We start from the raw sequence: 16,690 nt of genomic DNA, 5'->3' as shown, positions 1-16,690 counted from the left end.
CAAGTAGTCTCCACACTCGGTGCAGAGCCCAACATGGGGCTTGATCCCACAACCCGGGATCATGACCTGAGCTGAAATCAAGAGTTGGATGCTCAACTGATTTAGCCACCCAGGCACCCAAGGACTGTCAGTATTTTGAATACCACTTCTTTGCTAGGAGGTCAGAGATATTTGAGAGTCTGTCCCTCTGATCTACCTGTGCAGAACTCCTAAGATCTGTTTTAGGGTTGAGTGATAAGAAAAGGAAAAGTGGATGCAAATATCTGGGACATTTCAGAGGACTGAATGTAAGTTTACTAAGCTAATAGTGTTGTCTGTTGCTTTAAGTGAATGTTTGTTTTCTGGTTTGCAGGGAAGAAGGTATTTTATCCAGTCCTTTTTAGTCAGTACAATCCTGGCATAATATATGGCCATCATGATGCGGTCCCTCCCCTAGAACAGCAGCTGGTGAGTAATTACCCTGCAGATGCCTTTGTGTGGCTCTGTTTCATGTCTTTCATTACCAGGGGCACCTGACCATGAGTAAAGGTGAGTGGAAATCTGTGGACTGATTCCCATAGTAATTTTTAAGTTTGTCAGACGTTCTGGCCTTTGCTCCCAGCGCCTTGTTGATTAAAAGTGCTTGCAATATTTAAAAGTGGAAAATAAATAGGAACAGTACCTTACAGAAAGGTAATTTCACACCTTCATAGTTTTCTTATATCATTTTTGGAAACTATTATTATTGCATTATGGATGCAACAAGCACATTTTCCCTTTATTATTACAAACTATATGAGGTAAGAAGGGTGAGATTTATGGTCCCATTTGACAGATGGAAAAGAGAAGTCAGAAAGGGTGGCTCACCCCAGGTCACACAGTGAGTGAGTCAGTGGGGACATAAGGACAGATCCAGGGCCCTTCCCATCACACTATCACTGTCACAAACCACAGGGCCTTGGGTCCAAGGTAGCAGCAGAGGCATCACCAGCAAGGTAGCTTTTTTTGTTTTTAATGTTTATTTATTTTTAAGAGAGAGAGAGAGAAAGAGGAAGAGGGACAGAGAGAGAGAGGGAGACACAGAATCTGAAGCAGGCTCCAGGCTCTGAGCTGTCAGCACAGAGCCCGATGCGGGGCTTGAACTCATGAACTACGAGATCATGACCTGAACTAAAGTCAGACACTTAACTGACTGAGCCACCCAGGTGCCCCACAAGGTGGTTTCTAAAGGAACGTTGGAGGGACTTCTCTGCTAAGGTCTTGGCTGCACGGATGATAGATAGTGGAGCCACACAGCCACCAAGGATCTCTGTACGCCGAGTGGTCTTAGTGGTGATGGTGTTGGCAGTTAGTCCATTCAGCAGAAAAGCTGTGCAGGCAGGAGGAAGATGACCCCAGAAGAGGGTCTCTGTCATGCACATAGGCATACCCTATGCCCTTCTGAGACAAAATTCCTCAGGATTATTGTCATCTCAAGCGTGAACTGTTACCTTTTCCTGCAGAGAGATCAGCTGAGTTTGTCTACAGCTGTTTCCACCTCGGGCTGAATATCGGGGGCATCTGACCTGGGGCTATCTCTTGTTCATCGCTTTGAGTAGCTCTGTCTCCTCTTGAGGCAAAGCCATTGCTTCTGTGCAATGGGAGAGTAATCAGTTTTCATTGGAAGTTCTTTGAAATTCTTGTGGAGGACTGATTCTGTCTTTAAGCTTCCAGAAATAGCAAAACCTGTTCATTCTCCTGTTAATCCTCTGATTAACCTCTGGCATCTCATTTAGGATCTTTTCCAGAAGGTTTCAGCCTGGTCCCCTGAGGTTGGACGAGGTTTGCTCCTCACCAATCCTAGCATGATTTCCCTTTGGGCCCAAGCTGGTAATGGTAATGACCAAGTATGGTAATGAGTTCTCTCTCCCCTCAGTGAAATTCTAATACCACAGATATATACTGAATATCTGTTTATGTATCTGTAATTTATATACACAAATATGACACGTATTTAGTATATGTGTGCTGCATATACTAAACACAGTATATGTCAACACAGTAAGAGTTTTTCACTCCCCAAGAACCAGTTTTTATCTACTTTAGGGTGATATCACTTCTGTGGAGACACAAAAGTTTTTTGTTTCCTTTCCATGAGTTCTCTGTTTCTAATAGTGTTTGGGAGTTGGGGGAAAGGGATACAATAAGCCTCCTTGGTTAAATAAAGTACTTAGTACTTCTTCGCATTTGACATCAGATGTGATTAATTTTTCAACTTCAAATTCATAAGATCTTATTTGCTTGCAAGGAATTCTTTTCATTTCACACTTTAAAAGTTTTATCCTTTTATTACCATTCCTGCAGGGAAGCAGGTGCAAAGGGGAGGTAGAGGTATGATGTAGTTAAGCCAGTTTCTCAGATCTCCAGAATTAATGGTCAAGCAGAAACAGAACTCAGATCACTGCATCCATAGCTCGAGCCTCTGAATTATCCTGCAAATGCAGGATATTTGACATTTATTTCCAAATGCACCTTAGAGCTATCCTGGAGCATGCAAATCTGATTATGTTAGGGTTCAGTGTTCACGATGATTTAGTCTAGAGAAACATAGCAGTTGTCTCTGAGACACTGGGGGTTCTCCATCCAAAAAGGATGTGTTGATTATGTTTGTTATTAGATGAGCCATGTATTGAGCACTTGCCGCCTGCAGAGAACTAGACTAGACATTCTGGAGGAGTCAGAAGAACTGAAACAGTTTCTTATGCTCAGAAGTGATTGGGGAGGTCACTTTGCTCACCCTCTTGTTTTGTTTTTATAGACTGGCTCAAGATCACACAACCAGCTAGTAGCAGAACTCAGGCCAAAAGCAGGATTTCCTTACCCCAGTGCAATGGAAGCAGATTTGCTAGGATCTTGATGAGGGCTGAAATATAAAGGAAATGATCTGACAAAAATTCCAAAGGAGAACATAAAGCTACAGAAATTAATTTAATGGAGACAGAATGTGTAGGTGCTGAGAAGGTATAAAATAAAAAGAGATGATTAGAGATGGTAAGTTAGGAAAGACTTCCTACCAACGGTTCATTTCGCCTCATTCATGAAAGATACAGGACATAGATACAGATATAGATATAGATATAGATATAGATATAGATATAGATATAGATATAGATATAGACAAGATAGAGATACAGGTAGAGATAGAGATAGAGATAGAGATAGAGATAGAGATAGAGATAGAGATAGAGATACTCTTGAGAGCCACCCCTGGAATACATCAGTATCAAGGTGAAGGGAGAATACAGATCCAGAATGTAGCTGTAACAAAAATTACCAACGGATGCAAACACAAGACAAATTTTCAGAGCAGCCCTGCAAATGTGACCTTGTTAGTGCCTGTGCTAGTCATTGCTTCTCAGGCCATTGCCACTGCTGTTTGATAACACTGTCTTCAGACTAAAGCCAGAAGCTACATTTATGATTTGTGTGTGTATATGTGTTCAGACTACTTATTTCTTTACTTTTGAGTACAAGCCATTAATGATAAAAAAATATGCAAAATGATGGAATTTTATGCTAACATTTAATTTCTTGAGTTTTAAACCTGAGATAAAACTTGCTGATGCTTTAATGTAGAAAGAGCTCAGAGAGAAAGGAATGACTGTCATTTAAATAATTATTAACTTTAGACATTCCACTCTCTTGGCTCAAGCCTTGTACCTGCTGGGGCCACTGCCGGAATCTTCTACCTCTTCTGTCTGTAAACCTTTTCCCTCTCCTATAATCTGGTCTTTCCTTTACCCCCTGCCAGAGATACGTTTCCAAAACACAGATTAATCTCATTTTAAATAATCTTTTATGGCACAGAGCCAGTGGTGTGCTAGTAAATGTTTAACAACCCACACTCTGAAAAGGTGGGGGAGAGAAAAGCCCTGATTCATAGCATTTGCCACTTTCCATGGTGTCAGTACTCCCACTGTGGCCTATTTCAGGCCCCCAGAGTGATGTCACTGAACACCGAGGCAGGAAGAGACTTGTGCAGTCCTGGTGAGCTGGTACTGGCCAGCTGCGGCACCACACTGCCAGCCTCGATTCCTTTGTGGGATTAACTGCTCTCCACAAACTGACTCTGAAACTGGTTACAGAGGAAATGTCTGCAAACCCCAGCACCCGGCACATGGTACCAGCTTGGTAGACACCCAGGCCGGCTGCTCTGCCAGGCAAGCATACCCACCCTGTGTGCCGGCCTCCCCCCTCGGGGCCATCTCCTCACCATCTCTGCTGCCTGCGGTGCCTGACATCTCAGTCCACCATGCATCCCACCCATCATTTAAATCCAGTGGCTTTGTGCTCCTCTGTCCAGCGTGTGAATGTTGTAATGGCTCCTGTCCTTGCCCTCTTGGATTATATACCCTTACCTGTCTCTACCCACTTCCAAGAAGTATTTCACCACTAACCTGCATTTTGGTTTAAATTTCTAAAAATTGCTGACTGGGCATAGTCCATCCTTTTGGTCTGCTTTTAAATATTCGGAAAGCAGACACTCACTGAGTTCCAAAAGTAGTGTTAACAGGTGCCGTACTCAAGCCTTTTGGAACCCAGCACTGTGCCTGCTTTATTTTGGGGAATCTCAGTAAGGTGATGAGCTATTATTATGCTCATTTCACAGCTGAAAATTTGAAGCTTAGAGAATAAGTCACTTGCTCAGATTGCTAAGTGGCAGGGCTGGGAACTCAGATCCTGCCCCGTATGATGGAGACTGGGCTAAGGATACTGGGTGGTAGGGGATGTGTCCTGTGGCCTCAGAGTGCTTCCATGAGAGCATAGAGTCGAGCTTTAGGTGGTAGATTCCTGGAATAGGGAACCTGGACGATTCCTGGTCCAATATGACACCCTTCAGAAGACACTTTATCTTTAAAAAAATTTTTGTTTAATGTTTATTTTGAGAGAGAGAGAGAGAAAGAAAGAGAGAGCACAAGTTGGGGAGGGGCAAAGGGAGAGGGAGGCACAGAATCCAAAGCATCCTCCAGGCTCTGAGCTGCAGCACAGAGCCCAGTGTGGGGCTCAAACCCACAGACCGTGAGATCATGACCTGAGCAGAAGTCGGATGCTTAACTGACTGAGCCACTAGGCACCCTGACACTTTTTTTTTTAAGCAGATACCAATAAAAGAAGACTTGTAGAAAAATGTGGGTTAATACAGACCTTGGAGGAGGTGGCTTTTGAGTCCATTCTTAAACCAATTCTATGACAGCTGTGCCTCCAGAATATCTTCTCAAGAAATGGAAACTGTCACAGCAATCATGGTGTTGGTTTGGGCTCAGCCACAAGTGGCCGAGTTCTCCTGGGCAGGTCACTCTGCTTCCGTGCTGCAAGGTACACGCAGCCTCCCTCAGGACCCTGATAATAAGGAAGGTACAGGGTGGGGTCGTGGAGTGCCCAGCCCAGCTACCAAAGCCCCTGAAGCTCAGCATGTGTGCGGCTCACAGGCAGGGCTGACCACATAATTGGCATGGCCCAGTGCACAGTGAAAAATGCAGGGCCCTTTAAGAATTAAGAATTTGAAGCGCATGAAACCAGGCAGGGAGCCCTCTAAGCGCGGGGCCTGGGGACTGCACGGGTCACATCCCACTGGCATTTGTGAATGTGAGGCTGGGCGAACGCAACCTCAGTTCTTGGGAGGCTCTCTTTGATTTAGAGGAAATACTTTGCCTGAGTATTTGTTATTTATTTTATTTCAGGGCCCAGATTGCTTCACGGGCAGTTGTCCAAGTCAGCACCATTAAAGCAACAGGCGCTGCCTCCCCGGCTCCCCGCGCAGCTGCAGGGCGGCCGCCTTCCCACATCTTTGGGGAGAGACGCTGATTTGTGCTTTGTGTTTTGGTCCTAATAGAAAATAATCACCCCTGTCACGTGAATCGCCCACAGAGCTTTGGGTCTGGAAACTTCCTGTGGGAGAGCGGGCTCCACAACTGTCCTTTTGTGGTGTGTGCATGTCCCGCAGTGCTCTGCCGAGATCTAAGGTGGGGAGAGAAAGGGTGCTGCAGAGAGTTGAGAGGAAGCCAGCTCTTGAAAGACATTTTTTAAAAATGAGGATAGCACTTGAAAACGGAGCGGCGAAATTCAGGACAGGAGATGTTTTTCTTTTAACGTATTATCTTAGGGTTTCTTCCTCCTCTGTTGTAGTAAACATCATTGGTGTGTATCTTTTCAAAGCTTGAACAGAGCAGTGGAGCTCCTGAGGCCTGGGGCAGAGATTCTAAGAAGTAGAGCCCTCTGAACTGAGAACAAACTGAGGGTTGATGGGGGGTGGGAGGGAGGGGAGGGTGGGTGATGGGTATTGAGGAGGGCACCTTTTGGGATGAGCACTGGGTGTTGTATGGAAACCAATTTGACAATAAATTTCATATATTGAAAAAAAAATAAAGTATCAGGGATGATTTAAATAATAAAACATGACCTAGCATGAAAAAAAAAAAAAAAAAAAAGAAGTAGGGCCCTCTGCTCAGTCCGCAGGAAGGTGAAAACGTATTTGTCTGTTGGTCCAGAGCTACACAATTCTGAGAATTTTCGCCCTGGAGTTCCTAGGCCTTCTCCGAGCCACTCACGAATTCCCTAGTTGAACTATGTCTGTTTCCACTGCCCCAGGACTGCTCTTCATTCTTTCATTGGAGAAGCACTTATTGAGCACCTGCTGTTTGCTGGATAGTGATCTGGGTGCTGTGAAGGAGACCAAGGCCCTGGGCAGACATTCACCAGTGGTCATAGGGGAAGACAAAACAGAGAAACAGATGCATCAACAGGATAATTTCAGAGAGCCATAAGTGTTGTAGAGAAAGTAAACCAGGCGATGGGACAGAGAGTGACATGTTGGTGTGGGGGGTGGTGCTGACAAAGGCTGGGAGGGTAAGGATGACTGCTCTAGGCAAGTGACATTGGAGCTCAGTGGTGAGCAGGAAAAAGGTGACCTAGATAGGGAGTCTGCAAGTGTCCAGCCTTAGAGACCTGTGAGCCTGGTATGTTCAAGGGCAGAAAAGAATGAGACACTGTACGAGGGGATATGAGATGAGTGAGGCAGGCCAGGGTTGGGTCACATAGGACCTTTGCAGGCTAGAGGTTTTCTCTGGGTTTTATTCTAATTGCATTAGAGAGAATGGAATTAAAGCCCCTGCAGGGTTTTAAATTAGAATGAGCTGTGATCTGATGCATGTTTGAGAGTACTCACTCACAGGTAGGTTGCTCGTTGAGGGCACTAGTCCAATGACTCGTCACAGCTGTGGATGGTAGAGCCTGTCATACGTGAACTCCATCTTGCTCTGACATTATATGCTAAGGGTATGGATCAGATCAGTTTCCACCAAGGGCTAAATTTCAATGAGCATATCAGATAGTGGCTTTCCCTGGCTTGCCAACTTTAAAGCTGGCATCAATAAGTGTTTATAAGGTGCATTCCCCAGCTCACAAATCAGTTTGACTCTGTCACATTGTCCCCAGGTGAGGTTCACTCTTTACCTTGTTCAACCTTGCTGGGCACTGCATCACAGCCCAGGTCTGAGCCCTGGCCCATTGTTCTTCCTGTTTGGAGCTTTCTCTTTTAGATTCCATACAGACCTCAGCCAAATGGTTGAAGTTTGGATACTGGCACTTCTCTTTGACTCCATTTTTACCTAGAAGCTTAGAGGACTGTCTGTGTCCTGACCAGCAGAAAAGACATTAAGCCATTAGCTGCAACAGAAACCATGTACCTGGTATGAAACAGAAACCATTTTTAAAAAATGACTCAGTGGAGATTTTTCCAAACTTTCCTGCCCTGCAAAACTTTCCAGTTGATACTAATGAAATTGTCTTGTCACTTGGGAGATATTGTATAACAGGCCTTTGTTCTGCAGAAGAATTGGAGCACATCTCCTGGGCCACTAATGGACAAAACCTCTCTTGGTCCTTATTTCCCTTCAGCAGCCCTGACGCGTGTGTGTTCACTCTGTGCAGGCAACATCTATGTGTAGGTTGTAATGAAAATAAGGTGCTTACATGGGTTACAGAGTAGAGAAATGTTTAAGTTCACAGCCCTTCCACAAACCATTTGTGGAATGTAATTGAGGCTGTAGTGGCGACAACATGAAACTTCGGGAAGGTGAAAAAGCAGTGAGGATGCATGTTTGGATAGTAGACCTGGAAAAGACCTTAGCCTCGATTTAGCTCAACTTCCTCATTTATAGGAAAGGAAATAGAAGCTCAAAGAAGTGAGGGACCTGCCTGAGGCAAAAAAGCCAGCCAGTGGTCAAGTTGGGAGGAGATGCTGGTGCTCCTCCCAGCCTACACCCGGGCTCTGATTAGCAGTGAACAGAGCCAGACCTCGCAGGCAGGAAAATGCAGAAATCCCAGTGGATGGGGAAGGGGCAGCCTCCTTCCCCTTTCCCTTCCCCAGGAGGGCACTTTCTCCACTAAGCACCTATGTTGACCTCAAGAATGAATCATAGAAAAGAGCTATTAAGGTGTCAGACTTAGTCCCAGAGTGATTTCAGCCAAACAATTACAGTGTTTTAAAAGCCTTGGTGCTTGAGCAAATGCATTGGAAATTTACTTGCCGAGTAAGAGACTGAGGAGGACCAGGTCTCGCTGTTTGAAGACAGTCACTGCTTGGATGGTCTCTCGGCAGCCCTGCAGCTTGCCACCACCACAGATGCTTTGGGGAACAGTTTGGTTTTAAAACAGTTTAAAGATGAATGGACAGAGTCTTTCTTCAGAACCTGGACTCTTGGCGCCCTTTACCTCAGCAAGTGAGACTTAGCAGAGCCGGAGTAACACGCTGCCTTCTCAGGTTTTCTTTTTATTCCCCGAGGGAGTCCTGTTTGTGCCCTGTGCCAGGGCAGCTGAATTCTGAGTTGTTCTCGATCCCTTTTCTCCACTTCCTGAGCCCTTTGCTGGCTCCCTGCCCAGCCCTATGCGAGGGGCCGAGGCCTCCAATTCTCTCTGGCACTGGTGTTGGGCCAGACACGTAGGTGGCTTTTCCATGGCGCTGCTCAAAAACTTGCTCTCCTGGTTTGTTTTTGAGTGTGTGTGTGTGTTGTGTGTGTGTGTGTGTGTGTGTGCGCGCGCGCGCCTGTGTGTTTTCATGCCTACACCCTAGAAACATTCCAACCAGAGGTGCCAAAAATCACAAGGCCCATTTTGGAACTGGTGAGTTCACTGTATTCCTACCCTCTGAAAGGACTCAAATCCATCTGCATTTCCCACACGGGGTTGTGGTTGTGGCTACTGAGCAGTGGTGGGATGGGCTCCCTATTGAGCATTGCTTACACAAGTTTGTGAATCCTCTCTATTTTTATCTACTCTATCCTCCCCTCTGAAATGACTGTGCTTTCCCTGCAGGTCATAAAGAAGGAGACTGGATTTTGGAGAGACTTTGGATTTGGGATGACCTGCCAGTATCGGTCAGACTTCCTCAATATAGGTAAGACCAGGCAAAGGGCCCCGAGTCCGCGCCTCTGCTGCCACCAAGAGGCCGTGAGAGGCCACGAGGAAGTCAGAGCAGGTTCCCAGGAGTCTGATGACAAAGGTGGTGTCATTTCCTAGGAAAGGCCCTTCCTCTCATCATGGACTGAGGCGCTGGACCAGACAGGGCTTGGGAGTGTGCAACACATGAGCCCCTATAATCTCCATCAGCCCCTCTCAGTCACCCCAGTTGTAGCACACAATCTCAGGGAAAAGGCAGTTGTTGCAAAAAGGCAGCTTCAAGGCAGGTCCCCCCAGTATCTCCTTCCAACCTAGTTCTGGCTGTAGTCCCTCTCATGCAGAACTTTCTGGGCCTCCATAGTAGCAGGGGCCACTGAAAAAAATAAGGGCAACATGAGAAATTTTGGAAAATCACATACCAGAAAATATCCAAATTTCTCTCTGCTGAACTTGCAAAAATTCCAAATGCTACTTCAAGCTCTGAGTGTACAGTCAGCATCAACACATACATGTGTGTGTGCACATACACACACACACACACACACACACACACACACTCCCAGAGCACCAAGAGGAAAGGCCCTTAGGTTGCAGTTGAGGAGACCAAAAGGCAAAGGGTCTGCAGCAAGTGAGGGACATAGGATGAGAACACAGCATCTCCTGTCCCCCTTGGAAATGCCACTCCCCTCCCCATAGTGGTACCTACTCATGTGCCTTGAAACAGAATTGTGGATTATACGTGACTAGGGTATGAATGAACAGGCCCGAGACCCTGATCTTGCGCTCAGGGGCTCAGGGTAGACCCCAAGCTTGGATGGAGTCAGGGAGGCCCTGCAGAGCATGGAGACTTCTATCCCTCCACCTCCCTGTGGGCCTCCCAGAGTCTGCTCCTCTTGCTCTCTCCTGGTGATTCCTGTTCACGCCCGAGGCCTAATGCGTCTCTTTTTAAGATCAGTGACTCAATCTGAGCAGCCCCAGGTTTTTGTCCAGAGGGGAGTAGACTTCAGGGACTATAGAACCCCTATAAAAAGAAAGAAAGAAACAACTTGAAGCTAAAGAAGCAGCAGAGCACCCAGGACGTTGGTCTCTGAGTGGCTGGGTGCTCCCACATACCGGCAACTAACCATAGGTGTTCTTTGATTTCTCTAAGAAATATTTCTAAATGATTATGTGCAAATCAGATTTCTAAAAATGACTAAAATTTTTTCTAAAGCAGATTTCCATTTCAAGAAACTCTGTTTCCTTGTTCTGTGTACAGGGAAGGACTTTTTTTTTTTTAATGGTGTATGTTTATCCAATTTGAATTTAGAATAAATTGGATTTTCCTAAAGATGGGGCATAGCTGCAGTTGAAACGTGTGGGGACAGTTGGCTGGTGAGGGTGCTTTTCCTCAGTAAGCCGTGGCCATGACCTCAGAATCTCTGGGTCACATCTGGACCCAGGTAATTCTTTGCAATCTTATATTTATTTGTAAGCATCTTAACTTTTGCACCTTCTATTTAATAAGTTGTGATGATACCGATGATAATAAATCAATTACAGATAACCAAGCACTGCCCCTTACATTACTATGTCATTTGGTTATGACCTCTAGTTCATTTCAGGATAAAGAAACCAAAACTCAAGAGAGGTGAAGTGGCCAAACCAAGACTCAAATTCTAGACACCTGACTCAGTATCGTACACTGGCCCACCAGTGGGGTACAATGAATCACTCGTGTACATAGCCCAGCCCTGGTTGGGATGCAGTTTTCCTGTGCGGGAGCCCCTCCCCCAGGCCCAGCGATGGCCTTGATCAGAGCAATGCAGCCTGGGGGCTACAGAGGGTAAAGGGACTACATGATACCTCTGATGAAAGGTGTTGAGGATGACTTTACTCCTTCTTGTACGAATTAAATAAATCTCCTAGGTGAGAAAGGGACAGTGACAAAAAACACAAGTCTTCTCTGGTTCTGTTTGGTTTGCAGTGGGCTTTAGGTTAAGAAAAGACATGGGGCATCTCAGTTTATAAAGGTGAGACTTTAAGGGACCATTACTCTGTGAAGGCGTCCACCATGGAGTGAAACCACATTTTTTGAGTAGAACTTCAGAACTGGGAGGCCAGTCCCTTAAACATGCCTCACTTCACCGGCCTGTGATGGACACACAGCTTTTGGGACCACTTTAGTGTATGAAAGGCAGAGTATTTTGTGGGATGTAGTTTTTTTCATGCTGAGATCCCATTACTCTTCCAGGCTGCAAGCCCCTGCTTCACTTTGTTTGAATGACAGGAGGCCACATTCAAACAGAAACAAGAGTTTCCATTTGAAGGTTTTAAGCTGAAAAGTCTTAACATGGGGCTCAGGCCAACATTAGCACTGCTGATGGCTCTCGGAAGCAGGCAGGTGCTGGGGCTTCTCTTTGCAGTCTTATTCTCTCAAGGAGTTGATGCTGGCCACCACTGCCACCAAGGTCCTGAGTTCCCTTTCCCGGATGGACATGCTCATAACTTGGGGGGTGGGGGGAGCGGTGAAACATCTCCCCTAATGCTTCCTCTCTTCATGCAAAGTTCTGTACAGATCAGAAAGGCAAGTACAGATCAGGAGACTGGCTGCGCAGCTCGATTCAGCGGTGTGTTCTCTCCTGGCAGGTGGCTTTGATTTGGACATCAAAGGCTGGGGTGGAGAGGATGTGCACCTTTATCGCAAGTATCTCCACAGCAACCTCATAGTGGTGCGGACGCCGGTGCGGGGACTCTTCCACCTCTGGCATGAGAAGCACTGTGTGGATGAACTGACCCCTGAGCAGTACAAGATGTGCATGCAGTCCAAGGCCATGAACGAGGCATCCCATGGGCAGCTGGGGATGCTGGTCTTCAGGCATGAGATAGAGGCTCACCTTCGCAAACAGAAACAGAAGACAAGTAGCAAAAAAACATGAACTCCCAGGGATAGATTTGGGGAGATGGTTTATTTTTTCCCTTTTGTGATTACTGAGTAAGTGGCTGTGACAAGGAAAAGATTTCCATAAAGGGCAAAAAAAAAGAATTCAACTGATTAGTAAAAGCGACGATGGGGAGAGCCTCCGATTTCTCTCTGCCTGTTTGGCTTTACGCAACAGGAATTAAAATCTTTGCCTGCAAAAGTAGCCCAAATGCATCCCATGTAGTGTCTGACAAAGGCAGAATGATTGTGAGATTATAAGCCTAATGGCATGGAGGTTCTGATTGTGTGTACAGCAAAGTGAGAGCTGTTATCTTTTGTGCTCATTGAAATATTCATGAATTGAGACCAGTTTTGTAAAAAGTTCTTGGGAATGAAAGGCAAGCATATGTCTCCCCATATGAACGATTATATTGGTAGAGCTGTAGTGCCCAGGAATGCTAAAATATCAGAAGACAGGTGAGGAGACTTCGTGATACTCAAAGATACACCCATGGCAATCCTTGTGAGTATATTAAACAAAACCAAATGGACTCAAAAAGGAAAAAAAAAAAAAGAGACTATTGTATCATTTCCACCCAAGATTAACCAAAAATAATCTGCTCATCTTTTTTATCATCGTTTTAACCATCTCCATTTCTCAATTTTATTTAAAAATGCACTTTTTTGGCTTATGAGTTATATTCTGCTTATTTAATTACCAACTTGCAAGCCTTACTAAGAGAGCACAAGTTAGCATACATTTTTATATCTTTTAAGAAAATACTTTTAGGTATATTATGAGAACTTTTCGTTCAGATTGATCCCCATATCCAAGGACATGCCAAATGCTGATCCCGTCAGACACCGAATGTCAGATCTTTGGTCATATGGAAGTCATGGTGTGGGGCTACTGATACATCAAGACATATAGATACTTTATCTGAAGAATATTTCCCAAGGGGAGCAACTGAACACTGGAAGGAAAGAAAGATACACTTTTTACCTTAGCAGAAAAGGAAAACTCAGACTGGTAATATCTTGATTTATTCAGAAGTCAAAAAATACATTTTCTCCTCAGGAGAACTGGGGATCACTTTCTTACCTGTTTAAATAAACCAAAGTATACTGTGTGAACCAAACAATCTCTTTTCAAAGCAGGGTGCTCTTCCTGGCCGCTGGCTTTCATGGGAAGAAATGCAGACAAATGTATTTTGTGAAAGATCACTCCATCTGCCAGAGTCAAGTGAGATGTAAGACTTTGCTACATGTTCACCTACCCCCACCTAGGGAAGTAACTATTTTTTAAATGACGCAGTTCTACTGAGTCACTAAGATGCTTCTGAAAATGGCATTTTATTACAGTTTCCAACTATTTAAAAAAATAAATACAGTTAACATTGAGTGATTTCTACATTCATGTGAAAATTATTTATTAGCCAGCACCAGATGCATGAGCTAATTATCTGTGATTCCTTGCCTTCTGTTTGCCCCCAGTCAACTCATTGTTTAAAAGCTTCAGGAACATTCAAGCTGTTGGTGTGTTAAAAAAAAAAAAAAAAAAAAAAAAAAAAAAAGAGAGAAAGAAAAAGAAAAAAAATGCATTATATTGATTTGTACTGGTAGTTCACAAATTTTAATCAAAACACAGAACATGAATGTAAGGTGGCATTGGAGAGCTAATAAAATATGATTTGTGGATATGATTTCTTCTTGGAGCAAGAATGCCATGTTTTTAGTTTTGGGAAAACTTTTTACATGTGCAGAGACCAGGGTTTCTCAACCTTGGTGCTAGAGACATTCTGGGATAGATCATTCTTTGTTGTGGGGGCTGTCCTGTGCACTGTAGGACATTTAGCAGCACCTCTGGCCTTCACCCACTAGATGCGAAAAGCATCTCTCACCTAGGCTGACAACCAAAATGTATCCAGTCATTTCCAAATGTCCCCTGGGGGATATAAAACTACACCTGGTTGAGAACCACTGGTATAGAAGGAGAGAACCATAATGAAAACTCTGGCTGTGAATACATTTTACTTGTCCTTTTTATTTTTTTTAAAGCTTATTTATTTTGAGAGAGTGTGCACACACGTAAGTGGGGGGAGGGGCAGAGAGAGAAGGAGAGAGAGAATCCCAAGCAGGCTCCATGCTGCCAGGACCGAGCCCAATGTGGGGCTTGATCCCATGAACCATGAAATCATGACCTGAGCTAAAACCAAGAGTCGAACACTTAACCGACTGAGCCACCCAGGTGCCCCTACTTGTCCTTTTTAGTTAGAAGAAATTGAGAAATGGTTCCCAAGGTCCCTTTCTAATTGAGTTTCATATTTTCACATACCCTGGTGATACTAGAGATTCTGGGCACGTCTGGCTTTGTGGGACTGACCAGCACACTCCTCCTATATTCTTCCAGTGTCTGGAGGACGTACTTCCAATAGGCAGGCAACAGGAAGCAAATGTGATCATGGAATTAGGTCTAAGTGTCCTGCAGATGCTACAGTCCCAGGCTGTACTGTGGGCTAACTAGCCATTTGTGCTTGTTTAAATTGCATCTCACAGATGCCTGAGGCAGCGATTAAGAACTGAGTTTCAGCAATTGGTTAAGAATTGCTGAGGGTAGCTGAAGAGAAGAGGAAACAGCATAATATTAAACCATTTCTCCCTTTTTAGAACTTAGCTAAAGCAGTTTTATCAAAAAGTAGGAGCCCTCTTGGGGCATCTGGCTGGCTCAGTGGGTAAAACATTCACCTCTTGATCCGGAGGTTGCAAGTTCAAACCCCATGTTGCGGTAGAGATTACTTAAAAATAAAATTTTAAAAAACAAACAGTATGAGCCCTCTGAAAGTGCATGTAAGAGGGGATCTTAGTTTGAGCTGCTATATCAAAAATACCTAGACTGGGTGACTTAAGCAACAAAATGATTATTCAGGTCCTAAAGGCTGAGAAATCCAGGATCAAGATCCGGTGTCTGGTGAAGACCCATCTCCCTGCATCCTCACAGGGCTGAGAGCAGAGGGCTGGCTGTCTTCTGGGCACTAATTCCATCGTGGAGCCTACCTCATGACCTAATTACCTCCCAAAGACCTCACTTCCAAATACCATCACATTAGTGCTCCAACATCTGAATATTGTAGGAACACAAACATTCAGTCCATAGCAGGACCCATCCCCCTTCCCTGGACCAAGACACATACAAAAGAAGGGTTGGTGAAAGCGCCACTGAAACGTTACATTGAGGGGCTTGGAATTTAACCTCAGCAGCAAAGGAAAGCAGTAATGAACTCTGGTTTGAAAGACCCAGTCATGACATCTTCTAAAGGAAAGATACTGCCGAGAAAGCACTGAGTCTTGTCTTTAAGGTTCGTTCCAACTCTCCACATCCTCCCTCTGTTCTTACGGTATAGAAGTCACCTGGTAACTGGCCCAGCCGTCTCTCTGGAGCTGGGGTCTCTGCTATAGACCTGGGTCTTCTCTGAGCCCTGGTGTGCTGACGCAGCCTTGTGAGAAGTGCTTGTTTGCCCCACCACCCACTCCCCATCCCAGCCAGTTAACTATTCACCAGCACACCACTGCCTCCCAGTGACATACCTGTTCTCCTTGTGCTGGCGTCCGTCCAGCCGTCTACTTTGCAGCACCCCTTCTGTGTTCATAAATGTGGGCAAACTGGCTTCTCTCCATACATCAACAATGAAAGAATCAGGCCTAGGAATTTGCAACAGGTGAACAGAATCTCACACAGCCCTGCTTTGAAGATTTTGTCACACTCAAGTAGACATCATACGCAGTTCTGAAATGTATGAAAATTACTGCCCAGAACCTAATTTCAATAAACTTTGTTTCAGGGAAAAGCTAATGTTATCTAATCTTAGTGTTCAGTGTGGTAGTTAATACCAAGGCTTCCCCGGCCAGACTGCCTGGGCTCAAATTCTAGCTTTTTCACTTGCAACCTGTATGATCTTAAGCCAGGCACTCGGCATCTCTGTACCCGTTTCCTCATTCAGGACAGCGAATGCAGTCACATCTGCCGTACACATGAGGCACATAGCAGGTATTCACATTCAGCTATTATTTGATACCAGTTCTGCATTCACAACTATTATGCTTCCCAGCACGTCCATAGCACTTCTTGGGCCAATATGGGTCGCACATTAGAGATCATGAACCCATCACGTGTGCACCATTGTCCTTCTATTTCTGTTATTCTGAAAACAAGGTCCGTCTACCTGAAGAAGGATAACTAGGAATGTAAATTTTAATGGATAACTTCTTCCTTAAATTGCACACTCAGTAATTTGGAGTCAATAATTTGGAGACATTTGGGAAACAGAGGTGTTTGAGGTAGGGTGCATAGCCAGGCACCTTCTGTACAGAATGCCA

At 44.8% G+C, this 16,690-nt stretch overlaps 1 protein-coding gene across 10 annotated transcripts in view; it reads left to right on the top strand.

The window, feature by feature from the left end:
- The window catches only part of CSGALNACT1 (chondroitin sulfate N-acetylgalactosaminyltransferase 1), a 347,804-nt gene extending 333,785 nt beyond the window's left edge, over window positions 1-14,019 (top strand). For all 10 annotated transcript variants that reach the window (XM_023252542.2, XM_023252543.2, XM_045055452.1 and 7 more), the window contains 3 exons: window positions 353-447; window positions 9,331-9,412; window positions 12,043-14,019. In XM_023252542.2, the coding sequence (XP_023108310.1) occupies window positions 353-447; window positions 9,331-9,412; window positions 12,043-12,332 (467 nt within the window). In that variant the 3' untranslated portion in view covers window positions 12,333-14,019. The remainder of the gene's footprint in view (window positions 1-352; window positions 448-9,330; window positions 9,413-12,042) is intronic.
- The last annotated feature ends 2,671 nt before the right edge of the window (window positions 14,020-16,690 follow it).

The sequence above is a fragment of the Felis catus genome, chromosome B1, assembly GCF_018350175.1.
Source record: "Felis catus isolate Fca126 chromosome B1, F.catus_Fca126_mat1.0, whole genome shotgun sequence".
Taxonomy (NCBI): domain Eukaryota; kingdom Metazoa; phylum Chordata; class Mammalia; order Carnivora; family Felidae; genus Felis; species Felis catus.
Note: the sequence above shows the minus strand (reverse complement) of the source record. Positions and strands in the feature narration are given on the sequence as shown.